The sequence below is a fragment of the Scomber scombrus genome, chromosome 5 (genome assembly GCF_963691925.1).
Source record: "Scomber scombrus chromosome 5, fScoSco1.1, whole genome shotgun sequence".
Taxonomy (NCBI): Eukaryota; Metazoa; Chordata; class Actinopteri; order Scombriformes; family Scombridae; genus Scomber; species Scomber scombrus.
Genome location: NC_084974.1, coordinates 10,051,586 through 10,071,366, shown reverse-complemented (window position 1 = coordinate 10,071,366; position 19,781 = coordinate 10,051,586). Strand labels below are relative to the sequence as shown.

General features: G+C 39.7%; 1 protein-coding gene across 1 annotated transcript in view; it reads right to left on the bottom strand.

Moving 5' to 3' along the window:
* grm5b (glutamate receptor, metabotropic 5b) overlaps positions 1 to 14,157 on the bottom strand; it is a 48,668-nt gene extending 34,511 nt beyond the window's left edge. Inside the window, exons 1-5 of the mRNA XM_062419316.1 lie at positions 14,005 to 14,157; positions 12,487 to 12,972; positions 12,274 to 12,388; positions 3,439 to 3,513; positions 2,890 to 3,069 (exon numbers count right to left, since the gene is read on the bottom strand). Coding sequence (XP_062275300.1) covers positions 2,890 to 3,069; positions 3,439 to 3,513; positions 12,274 to 12,388; positions 12,487 to 12,972; positions 14,005 to 14,157 — 1,009 coding nt within the window. The remainder of the gene's footprint in view (positions 1 to 2,889; positions 3,070 to 3,438; positions 3,514 to 12,273; positions 12,389 to 12,486; positions 12,973 to 14,004) is intronic.
* Between the last annotated feature and the right edge of the window lie 5,624 nt (positions 14,158 to 19,781).

Below are 19,781 nucleotides of genomic sequence, written 5' to 3'. Positions count from 1 at the left end.
TTAGATGCATAAGTGGGGTCAAAAATGACCCCAGCAGTTGTTTTTTTGCGATATCTTTGTAATTTTAAATTTGTATCGTTTAATCTTCCATGTATTCCTCAAATAGGTTGTCTTTGACACGAGGCCATTTGGATTTGTATCTAATTGTTATATTTTTTAAGTAATTGCATTTTTTGTATCAGTACCACACTCTTCCATACGTGGGGTCAAAAATGACCCCAATCATTTTCTATGGAATTTCAAGGGTTAACCCTAGGAACCTTTGATTTTTATCAACTGTGACTGTCAGGTATATTTACTGTCGATCCATACATCTAATGCCAGCAGTCTCACCACCCCTAAAGATTATTTTTTCACAGCAACATACATGTATTATTAGTACAAGTATTATCATCATTTTTATACCTATATATATGCTGTTATAAAATATGAACTTAATTTCCACATACATGATTTTTGTGTGATATAGTGTTGTGTTATCATCATCAAATTGTAAAGCGTCCTTGGATATGTGAAAGGTGCTATATAAATCGAACCTATTTTTATTATTATTATAATTATTATTATCAAATTACTTTCTAGTAAGCTAACACTAGCTAACTAGATAGCTAACATTACTGCATTTGTTGTGTAGAAAAGCAGACTCTCACTATGATGGTTAGGGTTATGACAGAGCCAACAGAAGAGAAAGAGGTGTAAGATGTGTGCAAAGCCACCAATAGTTGCTGGAAATGCAGTGACTCTGTGTGCAGTGCTCACAGCCAGAAACAAGTAGTTTGTAACAGCTGCTCACAGTGAGAAGAAAGAAGACGTGTGTGTGTACATGCATAGACATACAGACGGATACACAAACAATGAATGTTGAAGTTGTGTTAGCATGGAAAACATGAAATCATTCTTGTGTTATAATATTGCATTAAATGCATTGATTCTAATTGGGATACTTTTTGGATGTTAACCGTTTTTGACCTTTTTAAAAGCTGGGATAAAAATGTTATAAAAAAGTGATAAATGAGCTTGTCAAACATGAAATAATCCTTTTGTTGACCAAAATATAATACAAATCATCATCTTTAACCAAAATGAAATAAATTTCTTAAGTTTACAGCATAAAACGCATTCATTCTAATTGGGGTCATTTTTGACCCCACTCATGGAAGAGTGTAGGTATCGGTAGGTCATGCATCTAAGGGTTAAAAAACAACTTAACTAAAGACAGAGTATCAAAGTCATGACTTGACCTGATTCATCCCTTTAATTTGATGAGGGCAGGATTTCTCTCGGTTCTTTATGGTCTTTCTCTCCTTACAAAGTCACTGATGTCCAACTTAATTAACAGAATGTACAGTATAGTTCATTTAGTAATGGTTTTAGACTTTACCTCAGTCTCAGCAGGGTGACGATGATGATGATGATGGTGTAGATGAAGATGATGATGAGTAAGATGAGCATGATGGTGATGATGATAATGAGCATCATGGTGGCCCACAACAACAGAAATGATGCAGGCTACAATGATTTAGTAACACAGCGCAGATCACTGAGGGGGGGAAGAGCAGAATAGAATTGAATAGAATTATATTTGTGGCATTTTAATGGAAATCGCATGATAATGTTTCCAGTCTATTCAGAGTCTATTTTGTTCTCTGCATACTGGCTGGCATAGGTGCTAAAATCATTATTCATCTTATGTTAATTACACAGTTGGCATGGCAACCAAAACTCAAGAGGCTTAGAAACAACTTTCAAATGCACACATGCATAGAGGCACACGCAAACACACATAAGCACAGATGTAGATAAAAACAGTCTATTTGGAGGATAATTTTTTTTAAACTGAATTGTAGGTGGAAGTGAGAACACACTTAATGTGAAAACCGCCCCCAAAAACCAGAACAGCATGTGTGTCTGAGAGTTTTTGTGAATATATAAAGGGCAACAATGTCGTCTGCTGTACAGGATGGGTGCATAGTCTTTATTGGTAGTATTTTAACACATTTCACTGCTTCTCTGTGTTTGTGATCCAAGGAGGAAGAGCAGTTGAATCTAGTTTTTCCATTAACGAGACACAAAACGTACTTCTTAAAAATGAATGTCTTTGAAAAGAAGTTTTCCAAACAAAGCAGACTCATCATACACAGGTTATAAACTACCTGGGTCATGTGAAGTCCTGGTTACTACTGTATACACCATTTGTCCTGCTGTTGTTTATAGCAGAGGCAGCCCACCTCCACTGAAATAATAACTGCCTCCAATAACATCAGAATATGTAATGGCAATCATCTAGAAACTCAATCACAAATGAAGAAGTGTCTGGATATGTGAGCCACACCATCAGTTTACTTCATAGTAATTACTATATAGGACACAAAATCAGGAAGTAACTGAACCTGGTCATTTTTATTCAGAAAATGTTCAAGGCAAATGGCTCAATCGCTCACAATCATCAGAGGATGTGAGAGGAATAACTCAAGCAGCACTGCCCGTCAAAGACCAGGTTTAAATTACCAGCAGAATACACATATATGCAACAAACTTGAAATTAGTGAAGTACATATTTACCAGGTGGAGCCTTGTTTTAAGGTTAATAGTTAATAGTTATTTTATAAAAGAGCACAAAGCCCCTCCAAAGCAGCCATGTCTACAATCCCCAACGGATGACACAGTTGAATATAGTTTTTGGCTTTATAACACAGAACCCACTCAATGAAGAACAGATTTGTTCCAATGTATTTTTACTATTTATTAGATCTAATAATATTAAAATACTGCTGACTGTGCAAGACGTATGGGCACAGAGGAAATCAATATGATACAGTTACATTGGGGGAAATCCTACAACATTATACCACCCTACATCACTATGCCTGACTGATGTTAAAAGCTCCACTGACCTGCCGATGAGAAGGAACTCGCCCACCAGTCCCTGGCGTCTCATGGCCATGAGGATATTGCGGACAGTCATGCCTTCACAGAAACATGCCACCACTCTGGCTTTGGGCAGGTGGACCCTCAGTCTCTCCAGCAGCCGGTCAAAGCTATGCTCTCCAGCATTGCTCCAGATTTTGCCTGAAACAGACAAATGCAAACATAATCTGTCACTCTTAAGATATCTCCGAAGTTCATGTTTTAATTTGTCAGTTTCTTAGTTTCATTAGTTATTGTTGTCAAGCATTAACTTCTTGAAACCCACAGTTTGAATTAAATGAAAATCTCCTCAAAGAACTGAAACCTTAAAACTATGTACATATCTATTTAGTATTATGTTTGTAATTAGTGACAAATATCTGACATACTTTTAAATACTAGTTATACTTGTGCTCTACTGCTTTGATAGTTGAATGAACTAAATCTAGTTTCTTACTTGAATATATATTTTAAATGTTTGGGATTAATGTTGTTTAGTTTAGTGTGGTTGTCCCGACACAAGTCTCTTACCAGAGTGGGCGATACAGATGCCTTCCTTGGCTGCCATGTCCTTGAATGCCTCCATCCCACTTTCACCATAGTTGCCTAGAAAACCACAGAAAAAAAGATAAAGGGGGCTGTTTGAAAAAAAGAACAATACAGAATGCAAAGATTAAGGAATATGACCTATATTTAAACTGAAATCTAAATCTGCTATCAGGAATTATTCCTGCTTTTCCCCAATAGACAACATTTTTTGGTGGAAAAGATGACAGTTAAAAGGACTTGATCCCTTCGTTAACTCGCCTGCTACTGCACTATTCATACAAACTCAAATTCATGTCAGAGAAAGCGAATCCCCACTGTGGCACCCGTTTCTTTGCCAGAGAAAGTGGGTGACCTGGAATTTATGCTAATGATGGGTTGTACACACTGGCAAAGAATATGATAGGATTCCCCCCTTTAATTTCTCTTCACTTGCCTTTTATCTCTTTCCTTTCTCTGCACTGATTGAAAACAAGATCAAAATCTTTCTTCTTTTCTGTTACCAGTGTTTTTCTCTCCTCTTACTCAACGAAACTGTTGTCTCTTCTAATGTTTCTTCCTCTTACTGTGTGTGTTATCAATAACAGAATGCAGCCTAATTAGGTATCAATGATCCACGCCGTACCTAAACTGATAATGACGAAGAAGAGAGTGAAAAACAGAGGAAGAGATCAGATGGCAAATCTTAGCGGGAAAGGAGATTAGAGAACATGTACACAGAAAGTAGAAGTCCCGCAATCCCTGACCGCTGCTCTATCTCAGTGTGTGTGTGTGTGTGTGTGTGTGTGTGTGTGTGTGTGTGTGTGTGTGTGTGTGTGTGTGTGTGTGTGTGTGTGTGTGTGTGTGTGTGTGTGTGTGTGTGTGTGTGTGTGTGTGTCGCCGGGCCAATGATGAATGTGGTGGAGCGAAGTGTAAAGTCCTGTAATTAGTGTCTCAGTGAGAGGAGTGGGAGACAGATGGTGCACACACATACACACATACACACTCGTACTGTTACCATCATCAAAATCGATAAAGCTTGTAACCTACTTCAATCTGGTCTCAACAGGGATTTATGTGTGAGACATCTCTCTCTCTCTCCCCCTATCTCTCTCTCTCTCTCTCTCGACATCTCTCTCTCTCTCTCTCTCTCTCTCTCAATGAATGTCATGTGTCTCTTCATCACCGTGTTTGTTTCGGTCTCTCCAACACATATGCACGCTCTCCCTGTTGCTTTGTTGCAAGCACATGCTCACACAAATACATGTATCCCTCCCAAACAAAAAAACCCACCCACTCACACACACACTCTCTCAGTTTTAGATACACTTCAGGCTACAACTAAACAGAAATCGGTAGGAGTCGGACTGTCCTCTCTCCCTCATTACAGCGCCCAAAATTAGCTTGATTTTACAGGACACTTTCCAGCAAGCATCCGCTATGCAAATGCACACACACACACACACACACACACACACACACACACACACACACTGAGGCTTAGAGGCTTAGACAGACTTATTTGTCCCTTCGTTCGAGGAAAAGTGAAAATATCTTAAGCATGTCGTCATCTTCAAATACTGTCCTTATGTTAGAAAAGCTAAAAGATAAAATAGTTCTTTGTAGCACTAATTATTAAATACCTTCGTCAACTTTATCATAGACTGTGAACGAACACAGAATGCAAAGCAGGGCAAGAAGGAACAAATAGTCTTACGCTCAGGATTGATAGCTGTAATTGAAATCCCATTCAGTGGTTGCAGTTGTTACACTTAAACCTTCTCTATACTACCTCATAATACCTTTCATTCACTTACTTTTGTCTCACAGTGCCACCCCTCTGATTAAATGTATGTTAGTAACTCGAATCCTCCCTATAAAACACAAACATGGGCCAAATGCACAAGTTCACTTACTCACAATTGCATCTCGTTTCCATCATCTCCTCTGTAGCTCTATGGCGACCATCACACTGGAGCAAAGGAATTCATATCCAGTGCATTTAAACAATTCAAACTCCCTTCTCCCTTGTGACGACTTCCTTTTGTTTCATCATCTCCCACTGAAAAATCCAATTGGGACCTCTAGCACAGAGTTCACATATTCACAATTCACTTTGTTTGCTTGTGCCTCTTTCCCCACTGTCTCTTTTTGTCCCCTTTACCTCTTGCTGCTCTCCTCTACAAAGCTGTAGCTCTCTTTAGTTACTATGCTTGCATCCTGTATTATACTGAAGAAGAATAAAAAACAGCTCAAAGTAAGAATTTGCTTGAAACATAAAAGACAAAAGAGGACAAAAATCCCTGCTCTCTCTTCTACCCTCTTACTCTTTGATCTTCTCTTGTTATTCATCTGGTATATTACAACATATTACAACATGCAACTCATGCAAAGCTGACGGGTCTTCTGCTCGCCCTCTGTGGAGCTCCCTCCCTTCCTCCTCTAGCATTTTTCTCTACAGCTGTAAAAAAGGCAGTGTACATTTAAAGATGCAGAGGAAGACGGTTGTGTGTGTTTTTCCCCTTCATTTCATTCCCTCGCCTCTCCCTCTTACCCTTCCTCCATCCTTCTCAATTATCGTCCTCATCGTCTTGTCACTCTTATCAGAGGTCTATTACAGTACATACGATTACATGTTGCCTTCCCTTTCCCCTCTCTGTTTCCGCTTTTCAACCTTCATCCCCTCCTGCCACCACAGGGGAAAACAGCATGTAGTAAAAATTGAAACCTTCATTAAGTAAAGGGCATCTTCCCAGCCCTCTCCACCAATTTCTCACAATCCCTCTCCTTTCCTTGTCCACTCCCTATTGGTCTCAGCCCTCCGCATCAGTGCCATAAATCTAGAGTGCAGATAAATCTAAAAAACAGTAATAATACCCTGGGGCAAACAGTCTCACTGACAGTCATACTGTGTCACCCACAAAGTGACAGAATCACACAGCTGGTAAAACACACACAAACACATAACGACATGCACACACTACTCACAACCTCTGTATGACATTTGTATCAGTCTACATTATTCAGGAATGTATAAAGTTTGTGATGAACATATACCTCATTATAAAGTTACTTAAAATTATTTTAGATTCTAAATATAAACTGTAGCTCGGAGGTCTATGGAGAAAGATGCACTGGACATAATGACTCAATGTTTGCTCAATAAAATCCATTTAAGTGATTACTGAACAGACTCACTGGAGTTTATACTGTATAAGCTTGAAGAGCTTGCAGTCACAATCACTAATTTACTTTATATATTTAACATATATATCCCTGCTTTAATGTCAGTTACTAGATCAGTTCAAACCACTAATTGTGTGTTTAGATTATTTTTAGGGGTCACTAACTAACTAATCAGTTGTTACACCTTTTTCAATTGATGCATGGCTCTGTAATCCAATTCTATGCTATCAAAATAGCTCCATGTTACCGACAGGATGCATAAAAGCAGTTTTAGAACCATAACAATGGCTTTTCTCCACAGGTGTAGTTTTCACTGGAGCTCCACTTGCGCCATGCTTTTATTCGACTGAACAGACTCTGGGTCTAAAAATATACCGTGTCTGTAACCAGAAGTCTGGCTTATTGGCTTCAAGGAGAAAAGTAGAACATCACTTTCAACAACCCTATGTCTGACACCAGTATTTCTCAGTCAAGGTTAGCACCACACACAAAAAATGTCAACAGTGCAGACAGGTTTGCAATTTGGGGCTGTCACAACAAAAATCAGTAAGTGTGTCATTACATTTTATCACATTAACAGACATTAACATCTAGACAAATGTGCATCAGCTGAAAGAGCATATGTACAGTATGCATGTGCTCATACAACATACAGGTGCAGGCAATTGCATACCTGGTATAATGAACTGTTTCCCTACACAAACAGTACCGTATGTCTTCCCCTGCATGTCTTTGACCTGCTTTACCATGGAAACTGATCAGACATTTTCCCCCCTTAGAGATTTTCTATATTTTACATACTGTCAACAAATCTCATGTGCAGAGGCGAACCAATAAGTATTGTGTGCGTATCATTGTTGGTTCGCCTCTGCACATGAGATTTGTTGACAATAAGAAAAATACAGAAAATCGCCAGCCTTGTCCTTTAGTGACCTCACTACCATCTGTGCCAATAGAAAATACACCCTGCCAGATATCACGGATAGAGCCTGGACAGAAAGATGGCTGTATCTATCTATCTGAACAGAAGCCGGTAAATCTCCAGAACCAGAGCCAGAGCCTATTTGAGTAGATGTAGTCCTGTGACCCAGGCTCATTAAAACACAAAAGAGCTCTTGTTATATGGGAACCCACCAGAAACTGGCCCATGACCCACTTTGAATCTTCACCCTTAGGCAACACGCTGCCATAGACGATGGTTAAAATGTTACAAAGAAGGTGGAAGGGGAGAGAGTGTCAGTGTGTCAGGATCAAAAGAGTCCATAAGAACACGTTTTTTTAAAAAGTACAATGAGAAAATAGGGAGAGGGAGCAGGAGAGAGGATTAACATCTTTTGAGAGACATTTATTGAGCGATTGATCAATTTCTGTTGCAGCGTGCTTGGGTGACACATGTCAAATTTCATGTCAATAAAACCCATTGAGCTGAACTGAATTGAACAGCACACAGAGGAATGAGAGAAGGATTGAGACAAAGGAATACTAAACTCAGTGTGGTTGAGAATGATAATGATTCCCCCTTAGTGAAACGAGCACGACTGACATCAGAGTGAGATAGAAATGTGAGATATCGTGCAGAATATGCAAACACTTGATCTATGCAGTACAGTGTATATGACCAATTATGGAAGTGAACAATAGTGGATGAAAGAAGAATGCTGATAAAAGGACATTTGACAATATGTCCCTTTCCCTTCAGAGCGCTTAGTGAGACAGAGGAGAACCTTTAGCTACAGGTTGGTCTGTCCAAGTGCTCCACAAAGCCTTTATTCCAGTAATGCTAACACCTCAGTCCATGATGGTGGTGTATCAGTCACATAAGGAACTGAGCAGAAACACACTATGTGCTGCTGTGCACTTCAAGCACCTTGTATTTCCCTTGATACCATTTTTACATAAAACACAGTTCATCTGCTAATGATTATCTATATATCTTTTGTGTCTGATTTGGGTTTTAGACTTAAATCTGAATTATGTGGTTCAATAGCAATCCTTTAGCTTGAAAAACTTGAACTGATGATATTTATATAAGTATGCATTTTCTGCATTTATTCTACTATGGTATATTCTAAATATTTAAATCAGTCACACTAAGATAACAGATGCATTAATGCTGTATTGACCTGTATATGAGACAATGTGTTTTCCTGGAAATAAAAAAATTGGGGAAAAAATGGGGGTTGCATTTACATAGTTACAAAAGCAGATCCTTTAAAATGTGGGCATCGATGTAATATAGCAGCTGGATACTGGACCAAAAGTGGCGCCAATTCAGTCCTATAAGAATTGCACCCACCTGCAAGTTTCAACTCTGCCCATAGACTTTACATTGTGATGACGTCACAGATTTTTGCTTTTCTCAGCTCCAAGAAACTTTTACAAATATAAAACGTCCATTGATCAAACATTCATAACAGAAAGAGTCATAATTGATCTTTGTTTGCAGTAAAAGGTATCCTGTTGATAGTTTTACAGATGTCTCTTTTACAGCGGTGGTCTATGGGGAAAATGTTTTTTTTGGGGGATTTTTCACTGCAATAACGCGAAACAATTTGCAAGGCTGAGCGGCGGAGCCCTATCCAACTCTTGTAATACATCCATGGTTATGGGGTGTTAGTAACTGAATGTTGCTAGCATAGAGTTCCTAAATATCCAGGAAAAGCACTGGGATGTGCATGACTTTTAGCGGTTGTGCCAACAATTGGAATTAAAAGTCTTCTTTGCATAACATGCGCATTGTAAAATCAATTATTGTGAAATCTACAAATTACATCTGTTTGGGCAAATTCGATATGTACTATCCCCAATGAGATAGAAATACTTCAGCACCCCCACACCACCCCTCCAATAACATTATTTCATTACGTCAGTGTAATTACTGTACTGTTATTACATGTATAATTCAGATTCTTGCATATTGGTTTCCATCTTCTCTTGCCTCCAGATGCAAAATGTTAATGCAGAGAATTAATGAGTCTGTATAAACTTCACCCCCATCTTTCTCTGAATCTGCAGCGCTGGTACACTCTCTTATCTATCTCAAGCAGTGTCCACACACACACACACACACACACACAAAGAGCGCTGTCCTTGCTCTCCCCATTATGTTCTTCTCCCTTTTGTCCCTCACCCCCCTTCCATTTTTCTTCTTCCATTTTTCCTCAACAAACCTTTCCTTGCTGTATCCCCCTCTTTTTTCATCCTCTTCCTTCTTTCCCACAATGCCTTCCCTATTTCTTTCTTATCCCTAACCCCTCTTCCTTCTCTCTCTCGCTTCCCTATCCTTTCCTAATTCTTTCTGACTTCTCTCTGCCACCCTTTCTCTCTCTCTCTCTCTCTCTGGCTTTCAGTGTCTGAGAGTAATTGTTTCTCGAGTGTTTCAGAAGGCAGCACCCAACCTTGAACACCAGTCCCAAGGTCTAACCCGCCTGTCTGAGGAAATACAAAGATCAATACTTTCCTGACAAACACACAGATTTTTCACACACAAGCACTCATACGCGTTTGTAAACATACATGCTTTCCTTCTTATCGCTAGGATTAATAGCTGCAAACCAGAAAGCTCTGACACACATGCTCATATGGAGATTAATCTCAAGAGAAAACTAAATGTCACACACAAAGCAAATGTTATTTCTGACATCATATGGTTACAAATATGCATGGTGTCTGTAACCCAACATTTATATAAGCAAATGTAGACAGATTTGCACATTTGTTTTAACATGAAGAACATAACGTGAAGAAACCCCTTTGAATTTTAAATTGAGAGAATTAGTGCAAACAATTATATAATTACACTAAGTTTACATGAATAAATGTTTTTACTTAGGTTTAATGTTTAATATTCCCTGTCTATATTTCTCATTCATTCATTTTACATAAACATATTACATAAAACATTTCTTCAATCTTATTTAAGACTGGTGAAGTGAGGCAGGTTGTTAAAGGGTTAAATATGATAATACACTTAACTCCAATAACTACCAATAAAATATGTACTGAATGTAAAATATACATGTTAGTAAACTATATATGATAGGCAATATCAGCCACAACAGCCACAGAGATTTCTAGGTTACTATTATTACTACTGATGTTTACTTTTGGTTGGAATTAAAGAAATGTGTTTCAGATCATTTCTAGTTTATAGTAAGTATAGTTTCAGTGAAGGGTGTTGGGGGGTTTTTGGTAAATCTGTTCAAAGCTTCTTGCCTGAAACAAGGTTATTCTTGCCGGACGCCACATTTTCCAAATCTCTAAAAATAGTGGGTTTAATGCTATCATGATTAATAGTAATGATTGGAAAAAATATAAGAATAAGGTTGAAAAATAGTTGAATTTGTCTGAAACAGAAGAGAAACACTGAGGTAAATACTTAATTAGAAATGCATAACTTGTAAAAGTCTTAGGCACAAATCGCTCTACATTTGTGCATATACATCATGTTTTATACATGTAGTTTGACATCACCTGCTGCATTGTGTTACATTGTTTGCCTCATTATAATCTCTACACACTCTTCCTCTTCCTGTGCGTTACCAACCTACATTAACATACAGACACAAACATTTGCATAGATATTCAGCATGCAGATGTACATACTCACATACATGCACACAAGGAATACACACACTTGTGTTTCATACTTCAATACAAACGCTGATGTAACACCCTCAGGCAATGCCAGAGGCCGGGATCAAGAGCATTCAATGCGTGTCCGTGTGTGTGTGTACACATGTGTTTATCGCTCTTTATCACACACAAACACTTGTGACTTGTCCACCGAGAGAGAAGGTGGACACATGCACAGAGTTACACCATTGTCCTCCATTTCCTGTAGCTGTCACACTATCTGCAACATCTCCCACCAACAAACCCACTGACTCAACTTACTACCAGCTGTTTTAAAGAAACAGTTCATATAAATACAGACATCATTCAATCCCTGGCTGTTTTTTTGTTATTTTGACAAGACACTGAATGAGGCTGATGACACCTGACACTCCTCCTTTTTACTATGCTCTCTGGCACAATGTCTGTCTCCCCTTTCTCCCCAGACGTTCACAGCAGCATGGCAACACTTGTTAATGTGACCCCACTTCCCCTTATGTCATTCAGCCATTACCTGTAGATCTACTCTTTTAGGATACTACTGCTTCATCAACTGTTTGGCTCCCAGCTAGCTTCAACCCAGCTACAGTAATTCCATTTTCTTCAGATTTCCCTTTGTAAGCTGAATACTCATCTCTTTAAAAAAAACATTCCCCCTCCCTTTCTGCTTCACTGTTGCTATGACCGATCTTGTCAGTTACATTGCTCTCTCTCTCTCTGTTATCTTCGTCTTTTCCTCTTGTGTTTGTACTGAACATACTCCTCCCGTTGTTTGAAGGAAAAATGTTCTGCTTTTTTGTCCCTGGCTCTAGTTTCTCTCTCAACAAGTTCTTTGTGAAGCATCGCAAAATTCTTTACAAATGGTAATACGGTAAGATAAATAAATGTAATTCGGAGCAAAGAGTGAAATATCATGCATTCTTCGTGAGAAAACACAGAGGGAGGATAAAAACACAATGAAGAAGACAGAGGCTGTGTGTGCCTGTCTGAGCTTGGAAGAGGAGTTTAAAAGTCAAAGCCAGGGTGTGTGGGTGGTTGTACCTTCAGTGTGTATGGCAGACACGTAGCTCCAGTTGTATCGTTTTACAATGTCCACCATCGCTCTTGCCTGCTGGGCATCTGAAGGTACCACCCGCATAAAGTACTTGTAAAGGCTCTGATAGAATGGAAATAAAACAATAATAAGGAGAGTTAACCAGAAGCATCTACAACACTGTAATTCTACATAATTAAATTGAAGCTAAATGCTCCCACCTTATCACTGAGGTCCATACTGGTGGCAGAGTAGGCAATCTGTGGTATGTTGAAAAGCTGTAGAAGGTTCTGGACTTGGATGGCCACTGAGCTTGACCCTGGCCCAATTAAACCCACAATGGGTTTCTTCCCTCGCATGGGAGTAGCAGAGGGGTCTGCACACTTCATCGTCGGTCCACCACCACCTCCACCTCCTCCTCCTCCTCCTCCTCCTCCTCCTCCTCCTCCTCCCCCTCCTCCTCCCCAGGGGCCTCCTCCACCCCATTCCTCTGCCTCATCAGAGGAGACCAGTGAATCCCGTATAAACTCAATGCTTTGCTCCAGAGCTACAGCTGAGTGCCAGCAGGAGTCCCGAATCTCACAACCCAGAGTAATATTGGGAAGGATGTGCTGGTCGGCATTGATGCGGTCCAAGGTGTACATCATGGCCTCCACCCGCTGGATGCCGTACTGCTCTCGCACCGCGCCACACTTGCGCTCATGGACCTATGCAGACGGGGCAGAAGAAGACATCAAATCAAGATAGAACTGTTTTTACTGATATAGGTTTTAATTATTATGGCATATTTTAATTCTTAGTAAACTGGATGAATTTGCTTTTAACACACTGTTGCTTCACTGTTGGACTAACATTTGCTTTATATGTATTTGGCTGCCATGTCCATAAGTTGTTTTTTTTCCTGTTTGCAATTATCCATAATGAGATGGAAAAAAAACAACTTAAATGTCAGTGGTTGACTGCAGGTTCCTGGGGCAGCTAATGGAGGTTGAATGTTCATGGAGTCACACAGAAGTGCCCATTCTACAAATTGATTGTGTTCTTCGGGTCTTTACAAGCAGAGAAACATTATGACTCTCTGCAAAATAGGCGGGCAATTTTGCCACATATTACCAATCATTTCCCTGACCATCATTTTATACATTTTCTGTTTTAACGTCTGTAACATTTTCAAACTGCTTCCTTCACATCCAGCCAAGACTATATTTGAAGGTAGACCTCGGTGATAAAAACAATAGCAATATGTGCCAACGACAGACACTTTATCAATAGCATGAACAGACTGAATGTTCAATAACTTAATTTTAATGCAAACCACCATGAAAGCACATAACAAATACACAAGGTTTGTTTGCATGAAGAAAACACAAGCATGCTCCCTCCCTGGTTCATAAACATCGAATCCCTTGACAATGAAGCATGCTACGAGTGACACGCAAACAGCCAATCATTAACAGGTGTGTTGTTCGGTTGCACCATCGACATGTGACACAACAACAGGAACAGCTTGGAGTGAAAAAATGAGTGCAGATGGTGAGGATTTAAAAAAGAACAGATCAGCTCGCCAGTAAACTGTTTTTTTGGGTTAAATTCAAACTTTTTTTATATAAGGATATCGACTGAAATGAAGCATTTTATCATATTCATGTTTCAGCTATATTGCCCAGCCCTACTAGAGAGTCATAAAAACTGAATCATTCGATAGCAGACACACCACAAACACAGACATAAAAACAGACCTTGTCGGCAGGAGGCTGATGATGGACGGAGAACAGCGCTCCAATGATGATGTCACCAGGGATGTGTGCAACAACTCGCCGTTCATTAGCGTGAGCAGATTCCGTTTGTTCAGGCCCCATCCACATGGACAGCAGTAGCAGCAGCCAAAGCATCGTCTTGGTCAGTTTAGGTCACAGAGCAGCAGATCTAAAGGTTGTCGTCACAGGAAACTAATTCTCCCAGAAACCGTTTTCCTGGCCATGGCAAGAGTTTTCTTTTAATGGATGACTTTAATTCACTCCGTTTTTTCCAGACTGTTCTTGGGATTTCAAGCTGGGACCATCACTGCAACAGCTGAGACAGGCGCCACAGTCCAACCTGGGAAATTCAAAAGAAAATCAGGACTTAGTCTCATTGGCTGATACAGTCCAGGCTCCCCCAATTACAAGGAAGAGCTGGTCTCCACGGTAACAGGTGACAGACACAGATACGTTCACATAAACCTGCGAGCAGAAAAGAAACCGTTAGAAGTCAAACTTTTCAGTTGGTGCGATGCTCACAAACACCACAACACCAACACAAGCTTGTCTAGTATTTTCTTCCATTTATAACAAAACAAATACTATAGGTGCATTTATAAAATGATAAAAATGAGTTTCCACCTTTCCATCAGCTCCTATTTTTATATGGAAACTCCACGTCTTGACAGAGGTACCATTAATGTGCATGTATTGAGATAAAGTGAGTTCATTACATAGTACACAACATAGCAAACCTTTACACTGAATGAATGAGGTCCAATTACTTAATGTCATGTATAACCCATCTTAATTTGCACCTTTGGGCCCTATTTTCCTGAAAAAGGCTGCAAACCCAAGCACACATGCGCATGACAAGCAATTGTGGTAACCATTGGCGTAAACAAGGTGCAATCCAGGCACAGCTCAGCAGAACTTGGAAGAGGGGCTAAATTCATAATAAGTAGGAGGAATACAACTTGGTATAAGCAGGCAGAAAGACCAGCATATAGGATATGTAGTGTTGGAAAATGTGGCTGATGTCTACTCTGTAACATGTAGCAATCTAAATGGGGCAAAACTTAACATATACTGTATGAAAGGTGTTTTGTGATTTCACAGAAGTCTGAGTGCTAGAAACTCTTAAAACGTACGTAAAAAATGCCATTTTAAAGAAACAGTGTTTTCTCCACCACTGGCTTTGGACCTGCAGGAAAATAGAGCTTCTTGTTTTTCAGCTATTATTATAAAGTAGGAAAAATTGCGTAAACGAAGACCTGAGCTCGTACCGTCCTCTCTATTCACTCTCACTTGATGTGTGCGCCCGATTCACAGCAAATGTCAATCTAGTTGATGCATCAGTGCAAATGAAATCCAAATAACAGACCATTATAGTGACCAATATGATGAAGAGTTGGTTTGTTTTTATCGAGCATAATGTAATGACTGAAGTACTAGCTCTAGTTGATTTATGTATGGACGCTTTCCAAACACAGGCCCAACCTTTTGGCCTTGCCCTGTTCTTCCTGGGGAACAGCTCTAAATCACTGTGACTGAGCAGAATCACCACAGTCACCACTGTGTCAACATAATATCAATAACACAAACGCAACATCTTATCAAACCTCACAGCTGCCGTGGTTGCCTGACAAGTTTTATTAAGCACTCCCTCGTAAAGCTACAACGCCAACAAGGTCGCATAAAAACCACTGGCAGTCCCATTTTTCTCTTTAATTTCTTTTTTGTTTTGGTCTTTGAAGATTAACTCCACTGTTGAAAAGCAATGAGTAGAAAAAAATCCATCAGTATATGTCATTACGCGGTATTTCTGCCCTGCACTGACTCTAACCAAATCAAACTTGGTGTGTTATACTCTCTTCTCCCACTGCTCCCATTACTTTAATACCCTCTTTTAGGGAGTTCTCTCCAAAGTGGGCCCCCATGCATCATTATCATTACAGTCTGAATTGTTCTTAAGATGGAAACAAAGGATGCCAAACACCCTTTATATGGGAAAAACTGTGTCTTCAGGAGTATTTTTGTTCTCTTTTATTGTAGGAAAGAAGGTAGACTATTGAATGATTTCCTTGTTATAATAAATTAGAGAATGCATTTGTTTAATGAAGTGCAAACACAGGTTATAGGTAACAGCAAAGCATCCTCCTTTGCAAAATGTGGGCAAGTCAAACACTAAGTGGAGACATACAGGACACATCTAGCTACAAGAAACACACCATGCATATGTATTTCATAGTCAGACAAATAAAGGGGAAATCAAGTTTCCTCCCCTGAGCAAACGTTTAAGTAGCCATCCCTCTGCATTAATGGCCAAGTCTTATAATTTGCTTAACCTCAGAGCTACAAGAATACTTTTTTTCACTGCAATGCGATTTAATTGACTGTAAACAACGGGGGAGCAGGGACAGTTTAGACAGCAAAGGATGGCATCTACTGCTTATGCAAAACAGGATCAAGGTTGTGACAGGGATGTTGCTGGTTAGCTGATGGGGGGAAGGGGAGAGAGAGAGAGAGAGAGATAGAGGTGAAGGTGAAGTGAACCAAGAAAATAAAAGGAGGATGAGAGGGAATCAAAACAGAGAGCGTTAGATAGAAAGACAGAGGGAAGATGAAGAGAAAAGATAAAGGGAGAAGACAAGATACAGAAAGGTGGGTGAAGGAAAGAGAAAAGGGGGGGTATAGAGGAATAGAGGAAGAGATAAAAAAGGAGATAGAGATAAGAAAAGAAACAGAAGAAGAAGAGCGCGATAAAAAGAACGGACGAGGGACGGAGTGGCTCACTGAACCTAATTAACATGACAGTGTCAGGATGGCAACACGACTAACGGCTGCTCCAATAATGAACAAGTCAAATAAAACTTGGCTCTCTTTCACACACACACACACACTCCGTCTCTAATGACACAATGCTGCCTCTTTCTCCCGTCCTCTCTATTTAGCGGCAAAAAAAAGAAATTTCGCTCCTAACCATATCCATACAAACATTCCCACTCACCAAAAATCAAGGATGCACTACAACCCATTTTGTCTGAGTGCAGATGCCAATATATGTGCATGTTATTTCCACCTGGCTGAGTTGACTACTAAACATGTAATCATTGGTTGTACTAAGTATGATAAAGAAAGGCAATAATAGCAAGTAAGACTGGAGTTCAGGAGCTCAGCATTAAAACTTTAATGAACCTGTCAAGTGGGTCGAGTTTTCTTTGAGTGTGTTAGACAGACAGGATTAATGGATAAGATTTAATCTGTGGTCCACACTCTGGAGCAGAAGGTGGCGGTAATGCACCTAATACTCTGGTTGTAAACCAAAAATAAGATTTTTCAAAACAGAGTGGTACATCCTGTCAGCTAAGGTCAGTGTTGCCAATTTGGTGACTTTTCAGACCCTTTTGGCTACTTTTACCCCCAAAATAGCAGCTATCTAGCAACTTTTTGGATCTTAACCCTCCTTGAAAAAAGTCGCCAGTATTTGTCAGTGAATGAGAGCTAATGTGGCTTTCTGGGTTGACTGTTCGATGGGCAAGACAGAGCAGCAGCAGCACGTTCGAAGGACCAATCATCAGGAAGAGTTGTGAGTGAGCTGTGAATGTGTGCATCTATTAATCAATCATCGATCCCTATTGATTTTATTCTAAATGACTTAACTTTGCTATCTAAGTTTGATTTTGTTTTGTCAAAACAGAGTTAACGATGGTGAATTTATTCCAGTACGTGATTGTCGCTCTATTCATGATCCTTCAGTTAGAGTCAATACAACAGCCGGCACAAATATTATTATTAGAGGTAGATTTCAGATGCACACTGACAAGAAAAATGGCTAATGAAATAGCAAGTTACAGTCTAGCTATTTTAAAATCTTGCATGTGTAAAATTACGTCATAACGTCAGATATGTAAATAAGCATGTGATGTCATCTAGACTATCTGACTATTCCTGCAGGCTTCAGCTACTACCCACTGAAAACTGTTGGCAGCACTGGACGATGTGTTTCCTGTCTGTGTGACCAAACACAGCAGCTCCTCTGTGAACTGTTTCACCCTGAAGGTCCCACTGCTTCTTCCAACTTTAACCTGAGTAACAGCTGGAGGTATGTGGTCCAGTTGGATCCACACAGGAGAGGCTAGCTCGCTGAGATGGAGATGGTCTGTCATTTTAAAGTCTTTATCAGGCAACACCGATGATGTGCCGATATTATCATGCAGCCCTACATTTTTACGACAATGACAAGCCATTGTTTAATGTGTGATCCTGCAGTGTGTCTCTCTTACACGCTCAATCACATACATGATGTGTCATGTCTCTCTGTCACGCTCTCCCTCTGTGTCCATCTCTTGTTGCGTGGGCCTAACTGCAGCTGAAAGGAAAAGAAAAGAAAATCCTCATTCCCTAAACAAACATCCCGCACACGCCATTAGGCATTTATATCTCTCATTCAGTCCAAACTATGCACAGGGGCATTATAAAATCAACCTTCCAAACACTTCCAAACCAACTTCTACAGAGACAGAAACACACAACACAGGCAGAGATAAACACTCGCCCTCCTTCTATGTCTTAGTTTCAATTCAATGAAGTTCATTAGTGCTGACATGCTGTTTTATTTGTTGGGAAAGCATTTAATTTACTATGCATTAAGCAGGGACAGTAACCATTACAATTTATTTAAAGGCATCTATCATATGCAAACACATTTATTCCCTTTATCTTCTTCTGTATGACGCACAGACGTTTGTGTTTGTAATTAATAATGGGGCATGGGGGGCAGCCTCTGGACTTTTGGAAATAGACTGCAGTTACTCTTCATCACGTGAGCAGCTTGTTGATGACTACAAAAAACAGAGCTGACTTAATTTTGTTTAATGGTAAAATGAGGCAAAATAAAAGAAAGGCTCCATACTGAGTCCACACTGAGCGGACATGTTCACACACACACACACACACACACACACACAAGCACACACACACACACACACACACACACACACACACACACACACACAGACATAAACATGCTAATAGAAAAAGGCAGGCGCATTGTATGACACATACTAATAGCTTCTATTTCTGGTCTAATCACCAATCAGCCCTTTTGAAGTGTGTACATCTCCTAGTGACCTGCCAGCCTTAGATAATTGAAATACCAGCAGATATAAGAGGTGGTGTGATCTATAGTAGGCTATTCACATCTTTACATAATAGAGATGTCAATTTCTTTCTGTGGATAAAAAGACATACCACATTCCCCTTTGCAATAAAAAACACGGGGGCATGAATGTCCATAGAAACACGAACCATCAACAAATACCATATCATAGTAGCCCTCACATTATTTGCCTGGAACAAAAATGGGTCACACTGAGGGTTTTTTTTCTGTTATGTACACAGTTTAATATTCTCCAGTAAGGGAGGCTTTTGCTGACAATGTGCCTCATCGTGCCTCAATGTCCCGAGTGAACTAGAGGTACTATTTTTTTAACCTGAGCTCCAGGAAACAACACGTTTCAGTATGTTTTAATAGGTTTAAAGGCTTATTTCCATCACAACTAATTGCTGCCTTGTTTCCAGGATTAATACCTAAGTGCCACTAGTAGCTGTTGTTCCTGGTGCTCAGACAGAGGACATCACGACAAACAGGAGAGGCAAACACTCATTTAGACAGGTGAAATGTCAATGAATCTTCCAAACATGTCACATCATTTCTTGGGTCCCTGTCTGCTACAAACCCCTTTTTTATCCAACAATTAATCGGGCTAAATAAG